Below are 24,612 nucleotides of genomic sequence, written 5' to 3'. Positions count from 1 at the left end.
TTTTACAGAATGACAGTGATATTTCCCCTAGCCGTAGGATTATTTCTTTCTTGCTTTCTTCGTTTATTCTTTCATGAGGAAGAGAAAGAGAGAGAGATGGGGGGGTGGACATCACTCTGGCCTGAACTCATTGGTCCAATGCCCTACCCACGGCGCTGCCTCCTGCAACACTAGGCCTGTTTCTGAAGTTCTTCATTTCATGTTTTCTGTTGAAGTTTTACAAAGGCAAGGCCAGCCTTCTTAAAGGGCTGATAGCTTATGCCAGCGCTGGCCAGAGGGTTCTGTTTCTCCAGCCCACCAGGTCGCCTCAAGATGCCATGCTGGCCCTCCTGTTTCTCATCCCTGCTCCCACCTCTGTTCCCATTACAGAATTCACTGCAAGGAGGCCGACCTGGAAGCCAGCCTGATGGAAGCGGACGGTGGCAGCCAGGCAGAGCGCAGCAGAACGAGTCCATTCCTGACGCCGTCCCCATCCCCGGTGGGGCCCCCTGAGGCACTGGCCCGTAAGCTGCTCAGCGGGAGCCCCGAGGCCAACGGGGGCAGCTTATGGGCATCCTTCAGCCTGGGCCCGGCCTCCTTGGGCGGCCACCCCGAGTGCCTGCTGAACGGGGGCCTCAAGCGTGCAGAGAGCGAGCCTGACCCCCAGGTCATCCATCAGGCCAAGAAGGCGAAGTGGGAACCGACCGCTAATGGGGAGGTGCAGCCCCCTGCCACCCCGAGCCCAGGTCTCAGCCCCCGCCACGAGACTCCAGCGAGAGACCTCCCGGCCCGTCCTCACAGCCGGGAGCCCCAACCTCTGCAGGAGTCCGGGTGCTTGGATGCGGGGGCCCCTGGCCAGAGCCTGCTGCCACTCCCACTGCTCAACATGGTGCCCACCCCCAATGGTGCTAGTCTTCCTGCCCCGGCCCAGGGGGGCCCGGGTGGGGGGCTCCAGGGCTCCAGCCCACTTCAGGGGCACCCCAGCCATGTGCCCACACCGGTGCTGAAACCTCTGTCCCAGGCCCAGGCGACCCCCGCAGGGCCCCGCGAAGACACCCCCCCATCACGGAATACCTCAGGGTGCAGCCGCCTGCTCGCAGCCCCGCCCAGAGCCAGCGCCTTGGGGCTCCCTCAGCAGGTGTCTGGTGCCCGGCTGGGCACGGGTCCCAACAGCGGCGGCCAGGGGGGCGTCCAGCTCCCCCAAGCCAATGGTGCTTACTCCAGCCCCAGCTCAGAGTTCACGAAGGAGTCCTCGGGCCCCGTGCCCCCACCACCTCCAGTTGCAGGAAGCCCCCTGAAAGAAGTCAGAGGCCTGCAAGATCATCTGGACCCCCCGCTCAGCCATGCTGGGGGGATCCAGCCCGGGGGAGCCCTCCCATGGCCTCACGTGGCCGCCCCGTCACCTCCAAGCAGCTGCCTCCCCCAAGAGGATGTGCCCCCCACCCCGCCGGGTGGTCCTCAGCAGAACCCCACGGAGCCCCTGCACACCAGTCACCAGGAGACCCTGAAGAAGGGGGTCAGCAGTCAAGCCCCCAAGACGGTGCCTGTGAAGTCTGGGTGGATTGAGCTGAAGTCCCCCCGCTTCTACCCCTCGAACCCCCAGCCCCAGTGGAATGAGGCTTCTCTGCGTCCCGGCCTGCAGAGTCCACCCAGCCACCAGGCGACCTCCAAACCATACACTGGAAACGGCAGCCTCCCCGGGGGGGTCCCGGGCCAGGACCTGCCTCCCCGGACCCTGCCATCCGCCCAGCGGCCTCACCACTACTCGAGTGGAGGGGGCCTGGGGCATCCTCAAGGTACCGTGGACCAGACCCTCAAACGGGCTCTCTTCCCCCAAACGGGCTCTTCCTCTCCAGCCCCTGTGCAGGCTCCCTGCACCCTCAGACTGCATGTCCTGCAGGGCTCAGACCACCTGGCCCCCACCATCAGGGCGCCCCTGAACCCCCAGGCCCCCGAACCGCAGCCCTTCTCCGACTCCCACCCTTTGCCGCAGAAGCCTCATGGGCCGGCTGCCCCCGCTCAGCCTGCCCCGGGCACCCCCGACTCACAGCCCCAGCAGGTGCGGCCCACAGAGCCGGCCACCCAGCCCCGGGAAGGCGCCTTCCCCAGCCAGCCTCGAGGGGCAGAAAGGTGCTACCGTGGAGGTGCTCAGTACCCCCAGCTTGCCCGGGAGTTCCTGGCGCCGGACCTGGTGCACAAGCTACGGAGAGTGAGCCCCATCTACACCCAGATGCTGAAGGCCAACGGCAGCCCAGTGCAGCCCCCCCAGGAGCAGAAAGGCCCCGCTGACCTCCTAGTGGGGAGCCACCCCTCCAGCCTACAACACCTGCCCTGCTTCCCTAACAGTGTGACCCCAAAGCAGGGCGTTCTCATCCGGTGCTTTCAGGAAACGCAGCAGAAGCCTCAGCTGGGCTCCTCTGCCCTGCAGGGCCACCACAGCAAGACCCCGGATGGGGCCCGGCCTGCCGCTCACAGGGTGCCAGGCCAAGCACACGCCCTCTCGGGGCCCCCCCGCGGCACCCCCACACACAAGGACCTCAAGCACGCCGCCCTCAGGCAGCACCTTTTGCAGAAGCAAGAACGGCAGGCCCAGCAGCCCCCGCAGACGGCCAGGCCCATCAAGGTGGAGCCGGGCACTGCACCCCAGGCCTGCATGCACCCCACCCACTCCCAGCCCGACGGCAAAGCCTGGAAAGCCTGGAGAAAGGCCGACGTGAAGCAGGAAGCACCCTCCCCGCGCTGTGAGGACGGGCAGCAGCGCAGCATCCTGGAGACCATGGAGAGGCACCTGCACCAGGTCCAGGTCAAGTCACCCTTTGACCACAAGGCCCTCAGCGTCAAAGGGCAGAAGCCGCAGGTGAAATTGGAGACGGAGGGGCCCGAGGAGCCTCCCGAGTCGCCCGCCGTGCCCGGCGACACGACGCCCACCAAGAAGCCAGCCGCCACCGCTGACCCCGAGGCTGACCCCAAGGTTGACCCCGAGGCTGACCCCGAGGCTGACCCCGAGGCTGACCCCGAGGCTGACCCCAAGCCCAACCACTGCCTGGAGATCCCAACCAGTTCCCTGGACACGTCTGTCAAGAACCTGCTGGACACCACCATGAAGACTCACTACGACTTCCCCTCCTGCCACTGTGTGGGTGAGTGTGGGGACTCTGGACACTCCCCGGAGCCGGCAGAGATGGGACCCCTGTCTTCCCAGGGTTTATTAGCAGTCCGTAGAAGGTTAATACAAATCAGAAGCTTTCCCCTTTCTGGTGTTTCAATCCTAGATGCTTGCTCTGTCCTGGAGAGAATTTCATGTTTCCTTTCTTCCCCCACAAGCCAGCTCCACTGTGCACGCTCCTCTCTCCCTACCCAAACAAAACAGAACAGAGCAGAACAGAACACACAAAAAGTGCTTTTGGAATCCCATCTGCCTGCAGGAAGAGAGACCGTGGAAAAGAGAGGATAGCCACCCATCTCACTACTTGGTACAAGAAACTCTCGGGCCTTTTTTCCTAGACCTCATTCAAGATTAAAGCGTTCAGTTTTCATGACTGAGTGTGAAGGGTGCCTTGGTCACTGAGAATCTTCCTCAAGTTGCCACTGGTCATTTATACACGGAGGTGCAGGGGAGATGGCTGAGTTGGATCCTTGCTCTCTAACTAAAAGATTTTTCTTTGTCAGAAAGACTCCCCATAGTTACAGGTCTGTTGACTTTAGAGAGGTATATTTGCTGACACATGCAGGTGGGGAATGTGGATAGATCCGTTTCATACTCCACGTGAAAAATACCAAGCGTAAGGGGCCAGGCGGTGGCACTCCTGGATAAGTGCACACATTGCAGTGTGCAAGGACCCAAGTTCAAGTCCCTTGTCCCCACCGACGGGGGAGAGCTTCACGAGCGGTGAAGCAGGGCTACCTACAGTTGTCTCTGTCTCTTTCCCTTTCTATCTCCCCCACCCCTCTCAATTTCTCCTTGTCTCTATCCCATAATAAATAAAGGAAAGGAAAAAAAATAATAAATGAAAGTATTAAAAGAAAATACCAGGCCTATGTGGCCAGTGTCCACTCTCCTCATAACAGAGGGATGCCCACCTATACTGGACCCGGTTACTGAGTCCACACATCCCCCGGGTCCCCCTTCTCCAATCTGGATCCTTTGCAAGAACCATACCTGCCTGATTGTTTGTATTTTCCCTGACAAGGTGTTGTCCTAATAGTCCACAGAGACGAGAGTCTGAATTCAGGATTCCTGATCCCAGGCATGGGCTGGGTGTGCCCTTGACAGTGCGCTGGGGTGCCACCCAGTTCAGAGAGCACAGGAGACTGTCACCTTCCTTTAATACTCCCTTGGCGGGCAGCCAGGTCCGCTTCCACCAACTTGACAGCTTGAAAAAAACAATGTCATTATCCCATACACTGTATTTCTAATTGTCTTTGTTCCATGGATCTAATTCAAAATAAATATCCCTTCATGCATGGAACCTTCCGCTAGCATATGCATATCTAGTTCATCGTTGGGTATATTTTCTCAGTGCCCTGCACTTCATTTTGAAGGAGGGGAAATAACAAAATAAAACAACAACCACCAAAAACTGCATACCTTTTGAGGACCTTGCGTGCAGGTGGGGGATCAGCTTTGTGGATAAGCCTTTCTCTTCAGTGTAATTGAGGTCTACAATAATAATCTTCTGTTATCTCAACAGAGCAAATTATTGAAAAAGATGAAGGTCCTTTTTATACACATCTAGGAGCAGGTCCCAATGTGGCAGCTATTAGAGAAATCATGGAAGAAAGGTAATGACCGCAAAGGCGCAGGGCAGGGGGCCGTTTCTCCTTTGTGTATGACAGCTCCTCCCACCCGCTTTCACAAACAGAACAGTGGTCACAGACCCAGCCGCCCCCCCCCCCCCCAGGCTCGCCAACACGCAGCACTGTGCAGTTCTCCCCAGAGTCACAGCATCTGACACGACCCACTTTTTGCAGGCTACAAGGACCCATGCCTTCAGGCTACAGGTCCCTACCCTCAGCGGACAGGGCGTCCGAGGCGTGGGGGGTGGTGGTGGTTGATGGGCAAACAGTACAGCCAGAAAGGGACCAGAGCTCCCCGCCTTCACTCCCGTCCCTGCTGTAGTGCTGACGGCTCAGGACCCTTTTGTCCAAGCAGCAGTGACAGCGTGACATAGGCTGTGAAGCTCCCGAGACGCCTCAGGTCTGTGAGCATGAGCCTAGCTCTGCAGGTAGAGGAGTCTTAGGAGCCAAGCCAGGAAACCATGCCCTTGCCCTCCAGGCAGCCCTGCCTCTGAGCTCTCTTCCAGGCCCAGTGCCTGTTCTTTTAGAGGTAGGCAGAATTATTTGAATACCTTCGAAGCGACCCAGGCAGCCAGGCCACAGGACCCTTCTTGTCCCATTTCTAGAGTATCTGGTGATAAATTTAGCAAGTTGAAATTCACGACCTAACCATCCCTAGCCATCCCATACTCTCAAAGAAAGCAGAATTTTTATTTATTTATTCTATTTACTTATTTTTACCAGCACACTGCTCAGCTCTGGCTTAGGGTAGTACGGGGTGATTGAACCTGGGACTTTGGAGCCTCAGGCATGAGAGTCTCTTTGCAGAACCATTATGCTATCTACCCCCACCTGAAAGCAGGAATCTTTTTGTATTTGATTTTTATGAATTTTTTTTTTTTTTAGTATTGAGTTTTGTGGTGGTCCTCAGGAGATAGACTCCGTCTGTAGAACTTTCTTGTCTCGGGAATCTCTGGATTAGGTTGGATTTTATGGAGACTAGTTGAAACTGAAAGCAGGTGTTCCCCGCCCATCAAATTTGGCAAAAGACCGGTCAGATAGGATGCCTCTTAGCAAAAGGACTTGAGCGGGACTCAAACACGGTCTTATACAGAAGAAGCCTGATTATCCCCAGCACACACCTTCAGAGGGCAGTGCTTACGGATGATCTAGGAGAGCTGGAAGTCCAGTGACTAGTTTGCTTGGCTGAAACCGGTTTTGTTTTGAAAGCCTCCCTGCTTCTTCTCTGAATGTGGTCACAGCATGCAAAGTTGCTCTGGGTGGCCCTGTGGCTGTGTGTGCTGATGTCTGTGTGTCTCTGGGTTCTCTCAAGGTTTGGAGAGAAGGGCAAAGCCATCAGGATTGAGAAAGTCATTTATACCGGCAAAGAAGGCAAAAGCTCTCACGGATGTCCTATTGCTAAATGGGTGAGTGTGTCAACCCCCACCCCCCAAAAAAAAAACCCCAAAACTTCATTGGGGGCTCATTAGCCAGGCGAACCTGGCTTCCCTGGGTCCACACCATCCCTTAGGGAGGAAGAGGGGCCAGGCTGGAGCGCGCCCAGTAAAGTGCACATGGAAACCTGTGCAGGGACCCGGGTTCGGATCTTCCTCCCCACCTGCAGGGACAAAGCTTCACGAGGGGTGAAGCAGGGCTGCGGGTGTCTTTCTGTCTCCCCCCCCCCTCTCTCCCCCTGTGAAATAAAATGGGGGTGGGGGGAGAATGGCCTTCAGAAGCAGTGGATTCATAGTGTCTGCACCAAGCCCCAGCAATAACCCCAGAGCCTATCAAACACTAGTAACAGTAGGGGCTGACTTAAGTGCACATATCACCACACCCAAGGACCCACCAGGTTCAAATACCCGGCCCCCATTGCAGGGGAAAGCTTCATGGGTGGTGAAGCAGGGCTGCAGGTGTCTCCCTCCGTCTCTACCTCCTCCTTCCCTCTCAATGTCCTTCTCTTCTATCAAATGACTTTAAACAGTTTTAAAAGGGAGACAGACTGGTGTTTAAAATCAGAGTCTGGTGGCTGCAACAGATTCCCCAGGTCACAGTCCTTCCAGAAGGGGAGGCATTAGCCACATGGGAGCTTGAGTTGTCCAGGTCTCCCTGGGAGCTCTGACTAGTGCACCCCAGTCCACCCCAAAGCCGCGGGCAGAGGCTGTGCTGGTCAGGGCCGCTCGGGCGTCACCCGGGCCGGACTCCAGGCTGCTGACTCCTGAAGCTGTGGGCAGCCAGTGACCCTGCCTTGTTGTGGTCTTGGGGTGCTGGGCACCCTCACAGGTGATCCGGAGGACCTCCAAGGAGGAGAAGCTGCTGTGTCTGGTGCGAGAGCGGGCTGGCCACACCTGTGACGCGTCCGTCATCATCATCCTTATCCTGGTGTGGGAGGGCATCCCCCTGGAGCTAGCCGACCAACTCTACACCGACCTGACCCAGATGCTGAGCAAGTACGGCCACTTCACCAACCGCCGCTGTTCCACCAACGAAGAGTAAGTGCCGCCCCCAGCTCCCACTCAGAGTATCCCACAGCACCAGGGGAGGCTCTGGTGCTGTGCTTTCTATACCCACCACCGCCAACCCCTCCTCAAGCCAGAAGGAAATCCCCACCCCACCCGTTTCACCAGCATAAAAGTGAGTCTAGCAGCTTCTTAGTGCTAGGGGTCCGGCACATGCTGGCATATGTAAAGACCTTGGCTCAAGCCCTCGGGTCCTAGGACCTGTAGGGGAAGCTCTCTGAGCTGTGAAATAGTGCTGCAGGTCTCTCCTCCCCATCCTCTCCCTCTCTTCCTTTGTTACTCTTTTTATTTCTTTTAAATTATCTTTATTTATTGGATAGAGACAGCCAGAATTCGAGTGGACAGGAAGAGATAGAGACCGAGAGGGAGACAGAGACAGGGGGGAGATAGAGAGAGACAGGGGGAGATAGAGACAGAGGGGGAGATAGAGAGAGACAGGGGGAGACAGAGACAGAGGGGGAGATAGAGACGGGGAGTCAGAGACAGAGGGGGGATAGAGAGAGACAGGGGGAGACAGAGACAGAGGGGGAGATAGAGAGAGACAGGGGGAGACAGAGACAGAGGGGGAGATAGAGAGAGACAGGGGGAGACAGAGACAGAGGGGGAGATAGAGAGAGACAGGGGGAGATAGAGACAGAGGGGGAGATAGAGAGAGACAGGGGGAGATAGAGACAGAGGGGGAGATAGAGAGAGACAGGGGGAGACAGAGACAGAGGGGGGAGATAGAGAGAGACAGGGGGAGACAGAGACAGAAGGGGGAGATAGAGAGAGACAGGGGGAGACAGAGACAGAGGGGGGGATAGAGAGAGACAGGGGGAGACAGAGACAGAGGGGGAGATAGAGAGAGACAGGGGGAGACAGAGACAGAGGGGGAGATAGAGAGAGACAGGGGGAGATAGAGACAGAGGGGGAGATAGAGAGAGACAGGGGGAGATAGAGACGGGGGGAGATAGAGAGAGACAGGGGGAGACAGAGACAGAGGGGGAGATAGAGAGAGACGGGGGAGACAGAGACAGAGGGGGAGATAGAGAGAGACAGGGGGAGACAGAGACAGAGGGGGAGATAGAGAGAGACAGGGGGAGATAGAGACAGGGGGGGAGATAGAGAGAGACAGGGGGAGACAGAGACAGAGGGGGAGATAGAGAGAGACAGGGGGAGACAGAGACAGAGGGGGAGATAGAGAGAGACAGGGGGAGACAGAGACAGAGGGGGAGATAGAGAGAGACAGGGGGAGACAGAGACAGAGGGGGAGATAGAGAGAGACAGGGGGAGACAGAGACAGAGGGGGAGATAGAGAGAGACAGGGGGAGACAGAGACAGAGGGGGAGATAGAGAGAGACAGGGGGAGATAGAGACAGAGGGGGAGATAGAGAGAGACAGGGGGAGATAGAGACAGAGGGGGAGATAGAGAGAGACAGGGGGAGATAGAGACAGAGGGGGAGATAGAGAGAGACAGGGGGAGATAGAGACAGAGGGGGAGATAGAGAGAGACAGGGGGAGACAGAGACAGAGGGGGAGATAGAGAGAGACAGGGGGAGACAGAGACAGAGGGGGAGATAGAGAGAGACAGGGGGAGACAGAGACAGAGGGGGAGATAGAGAGAGACAGGGGGAGACAGAGACAGAGGGGGAGATAGAGAGAGACAGGGGGAGACAGAGACAGAGGGGGAGATAGAGAGAGACAGGGGGAGACAGAGACAGAGGGGGAGATAGAGAGAGACAGGGGGAGATAGAGACAGAGGGGGAGATAGAGAGAGACAGGGGGAGATAGAGACAGAGGGGGAGATAGAGAGAGACAGGGGGAGATAGAGACAGAGGGGGAGATAGAGAGAGACAGGGGGAGATAGAGACGGGGGGAGATAGAGAGAGACAGGGGGAGACAGAGACAGAGGGGGAGATAGAGAGAGACAGGGGGAGACAGAGACAGAGGGGGAGATAGAGAGAGACAGGGGGAGACAGAGACAGAGGGGGAGATAGAGAGAGACAGGGGGAGACAGAGACAGAGGGGGAGATAGAGAGAGACAGGGGGAGACAGAGACAGAGGGGGAGATAGAGAGAGACAGGGGGAGACAGAGACAGGGGGGAGATAGAGAGAGACAGGGGGAGACAGAGACAGAGGGGGAGATAGAGAGAGACAGGGGGAGACAGAGACAGAGGGGGAGATAGAGAGAGACAGGGGGAGACAGAGACAGAGGGGGAGATAGAGAGAGACAGGGGGAGATAGAGACAGGGGGGGAGATAGAGAGAGACAGGGGGAGACAGAGACAGAGGGGGGAGATAGAGAGAGACAGGGGGAGACAGAGACAGGGGGGGAGATAGAGAGAGACAGGGGGAGACAGAGACAGAGGGGGAGATAGAGAGAGACAGGGGGAGACAGAGACAGAGGGGGAGATAGAGAGAGACAGGGGGAGACAGAGACAGAGGGGGAGATAGAGAGAGACAGGGGGAGATAGAGACAGAGGGGGAGATAGAGAGAGACAGGGGGAGATAGAGACAGAGGGGGAGATAGAGAGAGACAGGGGGAGACAGAGACAGAGGGGGAGATAGAGAGAGACAGGGGGAGACAGAGACAGAGGGGGAGATAGAGAGAGACAGGGGGAGACAGAGACAGAGGGGGGAGATAGAGAGAGACAGGGGGAGACAGAGACAGAGGGGGAGATAGAGAGAGACAGGGGGAGACAGAGACAGAGGGGGAGATAGAGAGAGACAGGGGGAGACAGAGACAGAGGGGGAGATAGAGAGAGACAGGGGGAGACAGAGACAGAGGGGGGAGATAGAGAGAGACAGGGGGAGACAGAGACAGAAGGGGGAGATAGAGAGAGACAGGGGGAGACAGAGACAGAGGGGGGAGATAGAGAGAGACAGGGGGAGACAGAGACAGAGGGGGAGATAGAGAGAGACAGGGGGAGACAGAGACAGAGGGGGAGATAGAGAGAGACAGGGGGAGATAGAGACAGAGGGGGAGATAGAGAGAGACAGGGGGAGATAGAGACGGGGGGAGATAGAGAGAGACAGGGGGAGACAGAGACAGAGGGGGAGATAGAGAGAGACAGGGGGAGACAGAGACAGAGGGGGAGATAGAGAGAGACAGGGGGAGACAGAGACAGAGGGGGAGATAGAGAGAGACAGGGGGAGACAGAGACAGAGGGGGAGATAGAGAGAGACAGGGGGAGACAGAGACAGAGGGGGGAGATAGAGAGAGACAGGGGGAGATAGAGACAGAGGGGGAGATAGAGAGAGACAGGGGGAGATAGAGACAGAGGGGGAGATAGAGAGAGACAGGGGGAGATAGAGACAGAGGGGGAGATAGAGAGAGACAGGGGGAGATAGAGACAGGGGGGGAGATAGAGAGAGACAGGGGGAGACAGAGACAGAGGGGGAGATAGAGAGAGACAGGGGGAGACAGAGACAGAGGGGGAGATAGAGAGAGACAGGGGGAGACAGAGACAGAGGGGGAGATAGAGAGAGACAGGGGGAGACAGAGACAGAGGGGGAGATAGAGAGAGACAGGGGGAGACAGAGACAGAGGGGGAGATAGAGAGAGACAGGGGGAGACAGAGACAGAGGGGGAGATAGAGAGAGACAGGGGGAGACAGAGACAGAGGGGGAGATAGAGAGAGACAGGGGGAGATAGAGACAGAGGGGGAGATAGAGAGAGACAGGGGGAGATAGAGACAGAGGGGGAGATAGAGAGAGACAGGGGGAGATAGAGACAGAGGGGGAGATAGAGAGAGACAGGGGGAGATAGAGACAGAGGGGGAGATAGAGAGAGACAGGGGGAGATAGAGACGGGGGGAGATAGAGAGAGACAGGGGGAGACAGAGACGGGGGGAGATAGAGAGAGACAGGGGGAGACAGAGACAGAGGGGGAGATAGAGAGAGACAGGGGGAGACAGAGACAGAGGGGGAGATAGAGAGAGACAGGGGGAGACAGAGACAGAGGGGGAGATAGAGAGAGACAGGGGGAGACAGAGACAGAGGGGGAGATAGAGAGAGACAGGGGGAGACAGAGACGGGGGGAGATAGAGAGAGACAGGGGGAGACAGAGACAGAGGGGGAGATAGAGAGAGACAGGGGGAGACAGAGACAGAGGGGGAGATAGAGAGAGACAGGGGGAGACAGAGACAGAGGGGGAGATAGAGAGAGACAGGGGGAGACAGAGACAGAGGGGGAGATAGAGAGAGACAGGGGGAGACAGAGACAGGGGGGGAGATAGAGAGAGACAGGGGGAGACAGAGACAGAGGGGGGAGATAGAGAGAGACAGGGGGAGACAGAGACAGGGGGGAGATAGAGAGAGACAGGGGGAGACAGAGACAGAGGGGGAGATAGAGAGAGACAGGGGGAGACAGAGACAGAGGGGGAGATAGAGAGAGGACAGGGGGAGATAGAGACAGGGGGGAGATAGAGAGAGACAGGGGGAGACAGAGACAGAGGGGGAGATAGAGAGAGACAGGGGGAGACAGAGACAGGGGGGGAGATAGAGAGAGACAGGGGGAGACAGAGACAGAGGGGGAGATAGAGAGAGACAGGGGGAGACAGAGACAGAGGGGGAGATAGAGAGAGACAGGGGAGGGAGAGAGAGAGAGAGAGAATTGTGTGACTAAGATAGGCAGGGCTTTCTAGGAATGGAAATTTGCCTGCTAGAACAGCTGTGATTCAGCCTGGCTTAGCAGACTGAGTGCTAGTGTGGTTTTGCTCCCACCTCAGAAAGTGAGTTCACGGGCCATGCTAGCCAGTAGCATGGCAGTCGGTGCCTCTGTGCTCCCGAGAGAGCCCGGGTCCGTGCCCTTCTTGCCCTGGATGCTGGCTCCGTGGGCTCTCCCAACCCGCCTGATGGCACGCCCGGCTATAGAAATCTTCGGAAAAGGATTTTTCCTCCCTCGGAAAACATGGCTTGGCTTTGGAGGAGAGTTGCAATCCAAACATGTCAGCGAGTGTGTCTCCCGCGCCCCGGGAGGCTGACTCACACGCATGACTCAGGCGGCTTTGGGGTTGATGTGCTCCCACCCCCCACACACTACCTGAGAAAATGTCTCTGGGCGCCTTTTATGATGAGGAAGATGAAAGTGTAAGGACTTTGAACGGTTCATAGTGCATTTTGCACCAAGAATTCCATAGTGCCTTGCCTCTTTGGCTCATGGTGGTGCAGGGAACTGAACCTGGAACTTTGGAGCCTTATGCATAAGTCTCTTTGCATAAACACTGTGCTTCCCCCCACCCCATCCCCTGCCCCACCACCTAAAAAGGTTTTCTTTCTTTCCCTTCATTTTATTTTATTTTATTTCACCAGCACTCTGCTCAACTCTGACTCATATGGTGGTCAGTCGTTCCATTCATGTTCTTTTGAAGAGAAGACTTAACCATCTCTCACAGGGTGTAAACCTGGGGACTTTGGAGCCTCAGGCATGAGAGTCTCTTTGCATAACCATGATGCTGTCTACCCCCACCTTTTTTCTTTCTTTCCCTCTCTCCCTCTCTTTCTACTTTTTCTTTCTTTTCTTTCTTTCTTTCTTTCTTTCTCTTTCTTTCTTTCTTTCTTTCTTTCTTTCTTTCTTTCTCCCTTTCTCTCTTTCCCTGTCTCCCTCAGTACACATTTGGGATGGTTTCCATTTCATATCTAGTTTGGTTGATGCGAATTTCTGAGTGCAGGTTCCGTACAGCCAAAATGTTTGTAGTTATGGGCTCTAGACCTTAGGCTGGCACTTTTGATGGCATGGTATCTCTCTCACGGCCTACACCTTTTGCCCCTTTTAATCCCAACCAGCTGTTAATTGTAAGGTGTAGGGTTTGTTTGATTCCCCCCCCCCTTCTCCTTCATGGTCTGGGTCTTAATTAACATCTTTGTCGAAAACGGACGAAGTAGAGGTCATTCTAGACCTCTCCATTCTAATCTACTTATCCATTCTCATCACACAATCTGTAAGATTTGAGATGAAGGCACCTTATTTCCACTCCTCTCCTACCTAATCTTGTTTGGTTACTTTGTGTCCATTTCTGTCCAACCAGATTGTAGGATGAACTTTTTTTCAGATTGGGCTGGAGCTCCCTGCCATCCAAAGATCAGATTGTGGAGTCAAAGTGTCAACAGGAAAATTAGCTTCTTTCCTGATTTTAGAGGGAGAACTTGGGCTTTTTTTTTGTTTTTAAATGACCATGAATTACCCTGCTGTCGGGAATGTTCTGTGTCACGTGTGTGGGGGGGATTGCCCCTCTACTCTGGGTTCATTGAATATATTTATCATGAAATGTGATTGGATGCAGAAGATCAAGTACTGCTTACACTCCTTGACTTTAGTCTTGACAACGATCATCTTTTGGATTAGAAAACCAAACAAGTGCGACTAAGAACTCCACCGTAGCCAATGACTTTGGGCATGGGGCCTTGGGTACCGCATCTAACCGCCAGTAAGCCCATGGTAGATGCACAAGGAGCGGTGCTGAGAGACCTCAGGTCCCAGGATGCTGCTCTGCTCTGCTGGGATGTCACCCACAGTGGCGGATTGCTCTGTGTCCCTCAGGAGAACTTGCACGTGCCAAGGAATCAAGCCCAGCATCTGCGGCGCCTCCTTCTCCTTCGGTTGTTCGTGGAGCATGTATTACAATGGATGTAAGTTTGCCAGAAGCAAGACCCCAAGGAGATTTAAGCTGATTGGGGATATCGTAAAAGAGGTTTGTTCACTTCCCTTCCCGATGCATACTCTCTTCTTTTCATGACAGCGTGATGAAGACACAGAGCTGGAAGGCAGACACACACACACACCCCACACACACACACCACACACCCCCCACACACACACACCATACACACCACACCACACACACCCCACACACACTCATACAGAGACACCACATACACCACACCACACACACACCACATACAACACACTCACACACACACACACCCCACACACACCCCACACACCACACACACACCACACCACACACACACACCACATACACACACACACACACAGCACACCCCACACACACACACACCATACACACCACACCACACACACCCCACACACACTCATACACAGACACCACACACACCACACCACACACACACCACATACAACACACTCACACACACACACACACACAGCACGCACACACCACACACCACACACACACCACACCACACACACACACACACACACACACACACACCATGTTCCTCACGGGGACTTTGTCACCTCAGACTCAGATCAGAAGTTGTTGAATAAATTGCAGACACCTTTCAGTGTTTGACAAGGCCAGCCTGTGAGACCATGCCTGAGCAATAGCTACTCTTTGGCATTTTCCACGGGCTCTAGCCGTTAACACTTGCAGTGCCAAAAAATCTCATTCTTTGAATCTGAGATATATATATATATATATATATATATATATATATATATATATATATATATATATATATTAGGCTTAGCTGTTTTTCCTTCGTGTGTAATATAGAGACTTGAGAAAAATAGATGGCCAACCCAGTTCTAAGAACTTGGGGGAATATGTATGGTGGTTATCACTGGGCAAGTGAGGGCGTAGGTGTTGAGAGTGGAATCCTGCCTCTTGCCTAAATCACTAGGAAGTCTTTTTAGTGACTTTACTCTCTTGATCTGATCTGCATTTACAGACAGCATGTTGATACCCACCACCTTCAGAAAAGACACCCAGTCACAGGCACAGACAAGATGAGATTTCACTCAGCTCCACTAGGGAATGCATCTATTTGCTTAAACATTACAGTTCAGTATCAAAGTGTAATTGAAAGAAATGCGGATTCCTCATGAAGTCCCGGGTCTCTTCTCTAAAGTATATTTCTTTTTAATATTTTGTTTATTATTGACTGATGAAGAAGATGAGTAGAGAGAACCAGACATCACTCTGGTACATGTGCTGCTGGGGATTGAACTCAGGACCTCATGCTTGAGAGTCCAGTGCTTTATCCACTGCGCCACCTCCCGGACCACTCTAGAAAATATTTCTCAAAAGCTAACTTATTGAAGTAGCATGTGTTCTAGATGATACGATTTGGAAACCCCTCCCTGCATGACCTTATAATGAGTCCCCTTGTTGTAAATGTAACTGAGATGCCTGTTGTGCTGTGGCAAAGACAATACTGACACCTCTCTAAGGGTGCAGCTTCCACTGCATGTGCGGAGACCCTTGAGATCGTGACGGTCTTTCTCACAGTAGAAAGCTGGGTGTGCCAGAAGTCTTTTCATTTAAAAATTAACAAGAAAAAGCTGAATGGAGAGTCATGATTCTGCACACTTAAACCCCTTTACTATTCCGTGCCGAGTCATTCAGAAAGCAGTCCAGGAAAAGTGCATACAGTCCCTGCACAGAGGGATCTCGTGTGTCTCAGATGCTCCTTGGTGAGGGACCATCTGCTGTGATGGGGGGCGGGGGTAAGGGCGTGGTCTAACTGGGCTCGCTTCTCCCTTGTGGGTCTGGAGTTTTAACAGGGATGATTCTTCATCCTCTACAGGAGGGGAAGCTGGAGTCTCATTTGCAAAACTTGGCCACTATCGTGGCTCCCAAATATAAGAAGCTTGCGCCTGATGCCTATAATAACCAGGTAAGCTCCCCTGCTGACCTCCCAGCACTTCACTGAGTGTTGGCCAACGGGCTGTGCACCCCCTCTCTCTCCCCAGAGCCCTGCCCCACTAGGGAAAGAGAGAAACAGGCTGGGGCTTTGGGTCCACCTGTCAACTCCCACCTTCTGCTCCCCAAAAACAACCTTGATCCAGACTCCCAGCAGGGGGAGAAGTCATAGGAGGAGGATAAGAGGGCTCTGAACTACAGCTCCATCAGCACCCGGAGAGACAGAAGGAAAAAGAGAGGGACATATGGAGGTAGTTAGGGTGTCATGAGTGGCTTGGAGGTCCTTGCGCTTTGTACCATGTGCGCTTAACCCGTTGCCCTACCGCCTGACTCCAGAAAGTTTTTTATTTTAATGAGACAGAGATAGAGAGACCGGAGCACTTTTCATGTCTGGATGCACTGAGAATGGAACCTATAATCTCAGAGCAGAACTATTAATGTGGTCTCCCCAGAGTCCTCCAGACTGCTGTGCCTGACCCTGAACCCAGGGATGGACCCAGTGCCTCTCACCTGCACAGAACCATCATGCTAATTACTATTGTATAACGCCAGAAAACCTTGATGAGTGTGTTCTATAAATAAGCCAGAGAAGATAGAGTTCGGGGCTGGACTACACAAGGCAATCCACCTGGCTGACGTGAACAAGTGTTCACGGGGCTGGAACTTGGGCCCTCCAGCTCCAATTACAGTCTTCAAGGACAGAAACTCATGCACACAGGCACTGAAATCACGTGTAGGTGCATGTTATTTGCTGCGCCGTGGCCATAGGCAAATGTCGCTTCTCCATTCCAGGCTTCTGCTTTGAGACACGTCATAATACTCTAGCCACTTCCCTGCATGGCGGAGCAGACACCACACCCAGGGAGATCCAGTAGAGCATTCATTCTCCTGACTCAATGCCGCCCAGGGACGCAAACCTTAATTCCTCCCTGTTGCTCAGAAATAGTCAGCCATCAGTACTGAATGGTTGTCACAGGAATTTCAGCGGGGAAGGCTGACTTCTGGAGACACTGCCACATGCCACTCAAGTCAGCCTTTGACTCAACCTCATGCTGTATACAGAAGTTTATTTAGAAAGGGTTGGGCATACATGCTTGAAGGCACAAGGGTTCAGGTTCAAACCTTCACGTCCCACCTGTAGTGGTGAAGCAGGGCTGCAGGTATCTCTCTCTCCCTCCCTCCCTCCCAGTTTCCAAATCCATCAATAAAAGTAGGCAATCAGGGAGTCGGGCTGTAGCACAGCAGGTTAAGCGCAGGTGGCGCAAAGCGCAAGGACCGGCAAAAGGATCCCGGTTCGAACCCCGGCTCCCCACCTGCAGGGGAGTCGCTTCACAGGCGGTGAAGCAGGTCTGCAGGTGTCTATCTTTCTCTCCTCCTCTCTGTCTTCCCCTCCTCTCTCCATTTCTCTCAGTCCTATCCAACAACGACAACAACAATAATAACTACAACAATAAAACAACAAGGGCAACAAAAGGGAATAAATAAATAGTTAAAAAAAAGTAGGCAATCAATAAATAAAATGGAGACAATCATAGATTAGCCTAGGAAATAGAGGCTCCTCTGTCAGGGTGGAGGCCTGGGGAACGCAGAGCCCTATGTATTCAGAACACGGCTTTCTGAGCTCTGAGCAGCTGTGTCCTTGGGGGCCCTAACTCAGCCTTCTTCTTCATCTCAGATCGAGCTCGAGGACCGGGCCCCCGATTGCCGCCTGGGCCTGCAGGAGGGCCGGCCCTTCTCAGGGGTCACTGCGTGCCTGGACTTCTGTGCACACTCCCACCGGGACCTTCACAACATGCAGAATGGGAGCACACTGGTGAGGGGGCCCACCTTTGGGGGGGGGCAGCAGGGCCACCAGAGAGGGGGCTGGGTTCTGGGGGGCTGGAGTTGGAGCCAACAGCAAGGAGACTAGAGCCTGGCGATACCGACTGACTGGTGGGCCGGAGTTAGGGCACCAGGAATGCCCATTGGGTCCAGCTGGCCGTGCCAGGGATGGTGGGGCTGGACTTGGGGCCCCCGGGAGAGTGGGGGGCTAGAGTTAGTCTGGGTACTGGGAGGAGTGGGTGCTTGGCTCATTTGGGGGGTGCCAGCAGCAGTGGGGCCATTGGAATAGAGGCCCCTGGCAGAGTGGGGGCTGCAGCCTAGGCTTCTGGGAGAGTGGAGGCTTGACCCAGTTGGGGCTTGGCAGGGGCAGTGGGGGCTGGACTTGGGGCCCCTGGGAAAGTGGATGTTTCAACCAGTCTGGGAAATGCCAGGGGCAGTGGGGGCTGGACATTTTGCCAGGAGCACTCGGGGCCCCGTGAGCATGAGGGCTAGGCCCAATTTGGGAATGCCCAAGGCAGTGGGGGCTGGACATTTTGCCAGGAGCACTCGGGGCCCCCCCGTGAGCATGGGGGCTAGGCCCAATTTGGGAATGCCCAAGGCAGTGGGGGCTGGACTGGGGGCCCCTGGGAGAGTGAGCTTGGCCAGTCGGACCTTACCAGGAGCAGGGGTGCAGGGGGCCGGCTTGGGGCTTGGGGCTCGCAGGCCGAGGCTGAGCAGGCCCGCCCCCGCACAGGTGTGCACGCTCACCCGGGAGGACAACCGCGACTCGGGGGCCCCGGAGGACGAGCAGCTGCATGTGCTGCCGCTCTACAAGCTGGCCGACGTGGACGAGTTCGGCAGCGCCGAGGCCCAGGCCGAGAAGAGGCGCTCCGGGGCCATCCAGTCGCTGGCGCCCTGCCGCCGCATCATCCGCCTGCTCAAGCAGCCGCTCAAGCCCTGCCGGCAGCGCAAGGAGACTCGCCGGGGCCCCGAGCGGCCCTGCGCCCCCGACAGCACCACGCGGGCCCCCGACAGGGAGAAGGCCGCCCTGGCACGAGCGGGGCCCCCCAAGCAGCTGGCAGGTGAGCGCCCAGGGGCGACCCAGAGACCCTCTGGGTCGGTCTGTCTGGCTTAGAGAAAGGAGTGACTTCATTTATTTGATTATTGGATAGAGACAGAAATTGAGAGGGGGGAGTCGGGCGGTAGTGCAGCGCAAGGACCAGTGTAAGGATCCCGGTTCAAGCCCCGGCTCCCCACCTGCAGGGGAGTCACTTCACAGGAGGTGAAGCAGGTCTGCAGGTGTCTGTCTTTCTCTCTCCATTTCTCTCTGTCCTCCTATCCAACAAGGATGACAACCCCAACAACAACAAAGAAAAAAAAGCATAAGGACAACAAAAGGAAATAAATAGAGAGAGGAGGGGAGAGAGAGAGGCTGAGAGGGGAGGGGGGAGAGAGACTGCGGGGCCAGGCGGTGGTGCACCTGGTTAAGTGCACACACTGAAGTGCACAAGGACCTAGGTTCGAGCCCCTGGTCCCCATCTGCAGGGGAAGGCTTCATGAGTGGTGAAACAGGGCTGCAGATGTCTCTCTGTCTCTCTCCCTCTCAATTTCTGTCTGTCTCTATCCAATAATAAATTAATAAAAAAAAATTTTTTTTAAAAGAAAGACTGAGAGGGGTCGGGTGGTGGAACACCAGGTTGAGCACACCAGGACCCCGGTGGCCCCCACCTGCAGGGGGAAAGCTTCACAAGTGGTGAAGCAGGGCAGCGGGTGTCTCTGTCTGTCTCCCTCTCTATTACCGCCTTCCCTCTCAATTTCTGGCTGTCTCTATCCAGTAAATAAAGATAATAATGATAATGATGATGATGCCTTCATGGCAAGAAAAAGATTCTAAAAAAAAGAAAGAAAGAAAGAAACTGAGGCACCACTTCTGAAGCTTTGCCCCTGCAGGTGGAAACCAGGGACTTGAACCAGGTAGGTCCTTGGGGTACTGGGATGTGTGCAGGTGGCCTGAGAAAGGGGGGTTTTCTTTTATTATTTTTTTAAATCACCAAGAAGGAAGTTTATCTTTATTTATTGGATAGAGTCAGTCAGAAATTGAGAGGGAAGGGGGTGATAGGGAGGGAGAGAGACAGAGAGACACCTGCAGCCCTGCTTCACCACTTGCAAAGTGCAAAGCTTTCCCTCTGCAGGTGGGGACCCGGGGCTTGAACCTGGGTCCTTGAGCATTGTAACATGTGCACTCAACCAGCTGCACCACCACCCGCCCATTTTATTATTATTATTTTTTTCCCTCCAGGGTTATTGCTGGGCTCGGTGCCTGCACCATGAATCCACCGCTCCTGGAGGCCATTTTTTCCCCCTTTTTGTTGCCCTTGTTGTTGTAGCCTCTGTGGTTATCATTATTGCCATTGTTGATGTCGTTCGTTGTTGGATAGGACAGAGAGAAATGGAGAGAGGAGGGGAGGACAGAGAGGGGGAGAGAAAGACACCTGCAGACCTGCTTCACTGCCGGTGAAGCAACTCCCCTGCAGGTGGGGAGCCGGGGGCTCGAGCCGGGGTCCTTACGCCGGTCCTTGTGCTTTGCGCCACATGCGCTTAACCTTAACGCTGCGCCACCGCCCGACCCCCATTTTACTATTTTTAAAGTATTTTATTTAGCAGCCCAGGAGGTGGTGCAGTAAATAAATCAGAGAAACACCAGAGCCCTGCTCAGCTCTGTCTTACGGTGGGTGGTTCAAGGAATTGAACCTGGGACTTGGGAGCCTCAGGCTTGAGTCTTTTTGCATGACCAATCTGCTATTTCTCCTGCCTTATTTGATTTGATTATAAGAGACCAGAGTCCTGCTCAGATCCTGCTGATGATGGTGATGAACCTGAAACCTCTGGACCTCTGGCATTACACTGTCTACCTAGCCCAGTTTTACCTCTTTTTATTTTAATGAGAGAAATGCAGAGAGAAAAAAGAAACACCAGAGCCCTGGTGAGCTTGACTGCTGGGGGTGCTGAAGATTGAACCTGGGACAGGAAAGCCTTTTGCAGAGAACCATTGTGCTTTTATTATTTCTTTTTTTTTCCTTTTTTTTTTTTTTTTTTTTTTACCAGAGCACTAGGCTCTGCTTGCTGGTGGTGCTAAGGAGTAAACCTGGAGCCCCAGGCAGGAGTCTTTTTGCATTTTGTCCTGAGATCAGAGGCAGTGCTCTGATGGGAGGGAGGCTGTGAATGTGGGCAACTCTTTCTGCCACCACCAGTCAGCAGAGAGTTGGCAAGACAGTGGTGTCTGTCTGTCTACCAAGGCTTTGGAGCCGGATGAGTGCAGCCCAGCGAGGGTCTGCTCTGGGCTGATTCCCGAGTAGACTCACGGAGGTGGGGCAGGGGGTCAGGCAGCAGGGAGGCCAGCCTGGAGGGAACCCGCATCCTCTGGCCACCCAGTCAGCCTGCGCACACTGTCTGTCCCTTGTCCTTTTTTTTTTTTTATAGTCTTTTTAAAATTTTTTGTCATCTTTATTTATTTATTGGATAGAGACAGCCAGAAATTGAGAGGAGGAGGGGAGATAGAGAGGGAGAGAGACAGACATCTGCAGCCCCGCTTCACCACTCACAGAGCTTTCCCCCGGCAGGTGGGGACCGGGGGCTCAAACCCAGGTCCTTGTGCACTGTACCATGTGCGCTCAGCCAGGTGTGCCACCACCCAGCCCCTGTCCCTTGTCTTTCTCTCCATAGATCTCCTGCGCCTCCCGGCAGCCACGCCACAGCCGCCCCAGCCCCCCACGCCCAGGTCAGAGCCCGCGGCTGCCTACTCCTCTCCAAGCCCCACCAGCCTGTACCTGCGTGGGCCCAGCTCGACCGGCACCTACCCCGGCGGTGCCAGTCCCGCCCCAGCAGGCGCCACCTACCTGCCACCCCCCAGCCCCGTCAGCCCCTACACCGGCCTGGGGACCCAGAGCAGTCAGCACCCCTCCTTTCCCTGCAACGGCGGCGTGGATGGCTGCTCCCCGTTCCTGGGCTCCTGTGCCCCCCGTTCCCAGCCCATGGACATGTACAGCTTCGGCCCCCGGGACCCGCTGGCCAAGCTCAGCCTGCCGCCAATCCACATGCTGTACCAGACACCCTTTGCCAACAGCCCGGGCCTGCCTGCCCAGTACCTGGCCCTGGGAGGCCCCGGCCTGCAGGGTGCCCACCCCGGCGGCTCCTTCCCACCCTACGATGCAGAGGGCCACTTTCTGGGTGCCTCTGCCAGGCTGCCCCCGGGCCTGGGCACCCCCGGCGTGGACTACAAGAATGGGGAAGGCTTCACCAGCCCCCTGCCCTCGCAAGGCTCCGGGGACTGCCTGGGCCTGGCACCCGTTCCCCCCACCCCACCGGACCCGGACGTGCTGGAGTACGATGAGGTGTGGTCGGACACGGAGCCCAACTTCCTGGACCCCGACATCGGCGGCGTGGCGGTGGCCCCCACCCACGGCTCGCTGCTGATCGAATGTGCCAAGCGGGAGCTGCACGCCACCACCCCGCTCAGGAACCCCGACCGCACGCAGCCCACCCGCATCTCCCTGGTCTTCTACCAGCACAAGAACATGTACGAACCCAAGCACGGGCAGGCGCAATGGGAGGCCCGCATGGCCGAGAAGAGGGCCAGGGCCCGTGACAAGAAGGTAAAGTGTGAGGCGGCCAGGCCCTCCCATCTGCACTTCTTGCGCATGCTGGCCCAGCGGACGCAGTCGGTGACCACAGACTCTACGGTCACCACTTCGCCCTATGCCTTTACTCGGGTCACAGGGCCCTACAATAGCTACATCTGACCCTGGCTGGTCTTTTCCCAGAAGAGAACACGCTCCTCCAGCAAGCGGCCGGCCTCCACCACCAAGCGGTCGGCCTCCACCACCAAGCGGCCGGCCTCCACCACCAAGCGGCCGGCCTCCACCACCAAGCGGCCGGCCTCCACCACCAAGAAGCCGGCCTTCACCACCAAGAAGCCGGCCTCCACCACCAAGAAGCCGGCCTCCACCACCAAGAAGCCGGCCTCCACCACCAAGAAGCCGGCCTCCACCACCAAGCAGTCAGCCCCATGGGCTGCCTTCCAGTCAGGCCAGGAGCCTCTACGCCTGGTGCTGAGCCCCTCAGTGGCAGTTGCCTCTGCCCCCCAGTCAGGCCAGGAGCTCCAACGCCTGGTGCTGGGGCTGCCAGCGGCAGTTGCCTCTGCCTTCCAGTCAGACCAGGAGCCTCTACGCCTGGTGCTAAGCCCCTCAATGGCAGGTGCCTCTTCCCCCCAGGCAGGCCAGGAGCTCCCGCACCTGGTGCTGAGCCCCTCAATGGCAGGTGCCTCTTCCCCCCAGGCAGGCCAGGAGCTCCCGCGCCTGGTGCTGAGCCCCTCAATGGCAGGTGCCTCTTCCCTCCAGGCAGGCCAGGAGCTCCCGCGCCTGGTGCTGAGTCCCTCAATGGCAGGTGCCTCTGCCTCCCAGGCAGGCCAGGAGCTCCCGCGCCTGGTGCTGAGTCCCTCAGTGGCAGGTGCCTCTTCCCCCCAGGCAGGCCAGGAGCTCCCGCGCCTGGTGCTGAGCCCCTCAGTGGCAGGTGTCTCTGCCCCCCAGGCAGGCCAGGAGCTCCCACGCCTGGTGCTGAGCCCCTCAGTGGCAGGTGCTTCTGCCCCCCCGGCAGGCCAGGAGCCCTCACGCCTGGTGCTGGGGCTGCCAGGGGCAGGTGTATCTCCCACTGAGTCAGGCCAGGAGCTGGTGCCCAGCCTCCCATCTGCAGGTACATCTGCGCCCAGGTTGGACCAGGAGCCCCCACACCTGGTGCTGAGGCTGCCAAAGGCAGGTACATCTCTCTCCCAAGTGGGCCTCCCAGCGGCAGGTGCATTGGCGCCCCAGGCATGCCAGGAGCCCTCACGCCTGGTGCTGAGCCCGCCAGGGGCAGATACATCTGCTCCCCAGGGGGGGCAGCCCCCCCTACTCTGGATCTGGGTCCCACAGTCCTTGCCGGCAAGGGGCCCATCTCGGCAGTAAGGGAGGGGCCACAAGTCCACTGGCTTCTATGCAAAAGGGGAGTGGGAAGGGGAAGGGGGGAGATATGACCTGGGGGTGAGTGGGTGGGTCTGGGGGTGCACAGCGAGAAGCTCACACTGTACTGTAGAGTCCTAGCTGGTGCTAAACATACCACAGGCCGCAGGACTGGAATCTTGACCCTTGGCCGGCAATCACTTTTATTTATCAGACTAGCTCCGAGCAAGCTCCAATAGACGGCAGAGACACTGATTCTGTTCGCAGGTGCTAAGACATGGTGCTAAGAAAAACCAGGTGTCTTTTAATAAAAGTGGACCTTTTCATGCCTTGCTGCTGTCCGTCAGAGAGGCCCCTGGTTCCAGTACCTTGTTCAGACTGGGTTTGGTGGTGGGCAAGGGGGGGGGGGTCCTCCTGAATTTTTAAATTAAGTGACCACCTGTTCTTACACAAGAATGGTTTTAACAGATATTTTTAAAGGCCGCCGGACGTCCGTCTGTCAGTCCACTGACATCCAGACAGGACAATAAACATATTGAAAACATACATGTCTATGCCTGTGTGGTGCACACACAGGGAGAAGTCTTTTAAAAGGTTGTTCAAAAGCACTTTGCTACCAAAGCTTTGACCACTTGAACAAACGCTAAGGTACTGAGACTTTTTAAGTCGACAGTGACTTTTCATTTTTAAAAGTGCAGAGTTGGTGTTTTTAATTCTTTTTAAGTCAACAGGAAAAGCTCTGAGACATCTTTTTTTTTTTTTTTGCACTTTTACCCACACACCTGTGTGTTGGTTTGAGGGAGCAGCATGCCCATGGCTCTTAACACACAGCCACCACCACCCCCAACATGGCCTCACTGGAGTCCAGGGAATAAATACATTCTCATCCGTCAAACTGGTGCTCTTCTCATGCTATACTGTAAAGAGATCCAGTCACGAAG

General features: G+C 55.6%; 1 protein-coding gene across 1 annotated transcript in view; it reads left to right on the top strand.

Moving 5' to 3' along the window:
* The window catches only part of TET2 (tet methylcytosine dioxygenase 2), a 97,074-nt gene extending 72,662 nt beyond the window's left edge, over window positions 1-24,412 (top strand). The window contains exons 2-10 of the mRNA XM_060186313.1: window positions 370-3,119; window positions 4,671-4,761; window positions 6,089-6,182; window positions 7,039-7,247; window positions 13,793-13,943; window positions 15,763-15,852; window positions 17,554-17,691; window positions 18,433-18,760; window positions 21,402-24,412. Of these exons, the coding sequence (XP_060042296.1) occupies window positions 407-3,119; window positions 4,671-4,761; window positions 6,089-6,182; window positions 7,039-7,247; window positions 13,793-13,943; window positions 15,763-15,852; window positions 17,554-17,691; window positions 18,433-18,760; window positions 21,402-22,477 (4,890 nt within the window). The 5' untranslated portion in view covers window positions 370-406 and the 3' untranslated portion in view covers window positions 22,478-24,412. The remainder of the gene's footprint in view (window positions 1-369; window positions 3,120-4,670; window positions 4,762-6,088; window positions 6,183-7,038; window positions 7,248-13,792; window positions 13,944-15,762; window positions 15,853-17,553; window positions 17,692-18,432; window positions 18,761-21,401) is intronic.
* Window positions 24,413-24,612: the final 200 nt, after the last annotated feature.

This window comes from Erinaceus europaeus, chromosome 2 (assembly GCF_950295315.1).
Source record: "Erinaceus europaeus chromosome 2, mEriEur2.1, whole genome shotgun sequence".
NCBI lineage: Eukaryota > Metazoa > Chordata > Mammalia > Eulipotyphla > Erinaceidae > Erinaceus > Erinaceus europaeus.
Note: the sequence above shows the minus strand (reverse complement) of the source record. Positions and strands in the feature narration are given on the sequence as shown.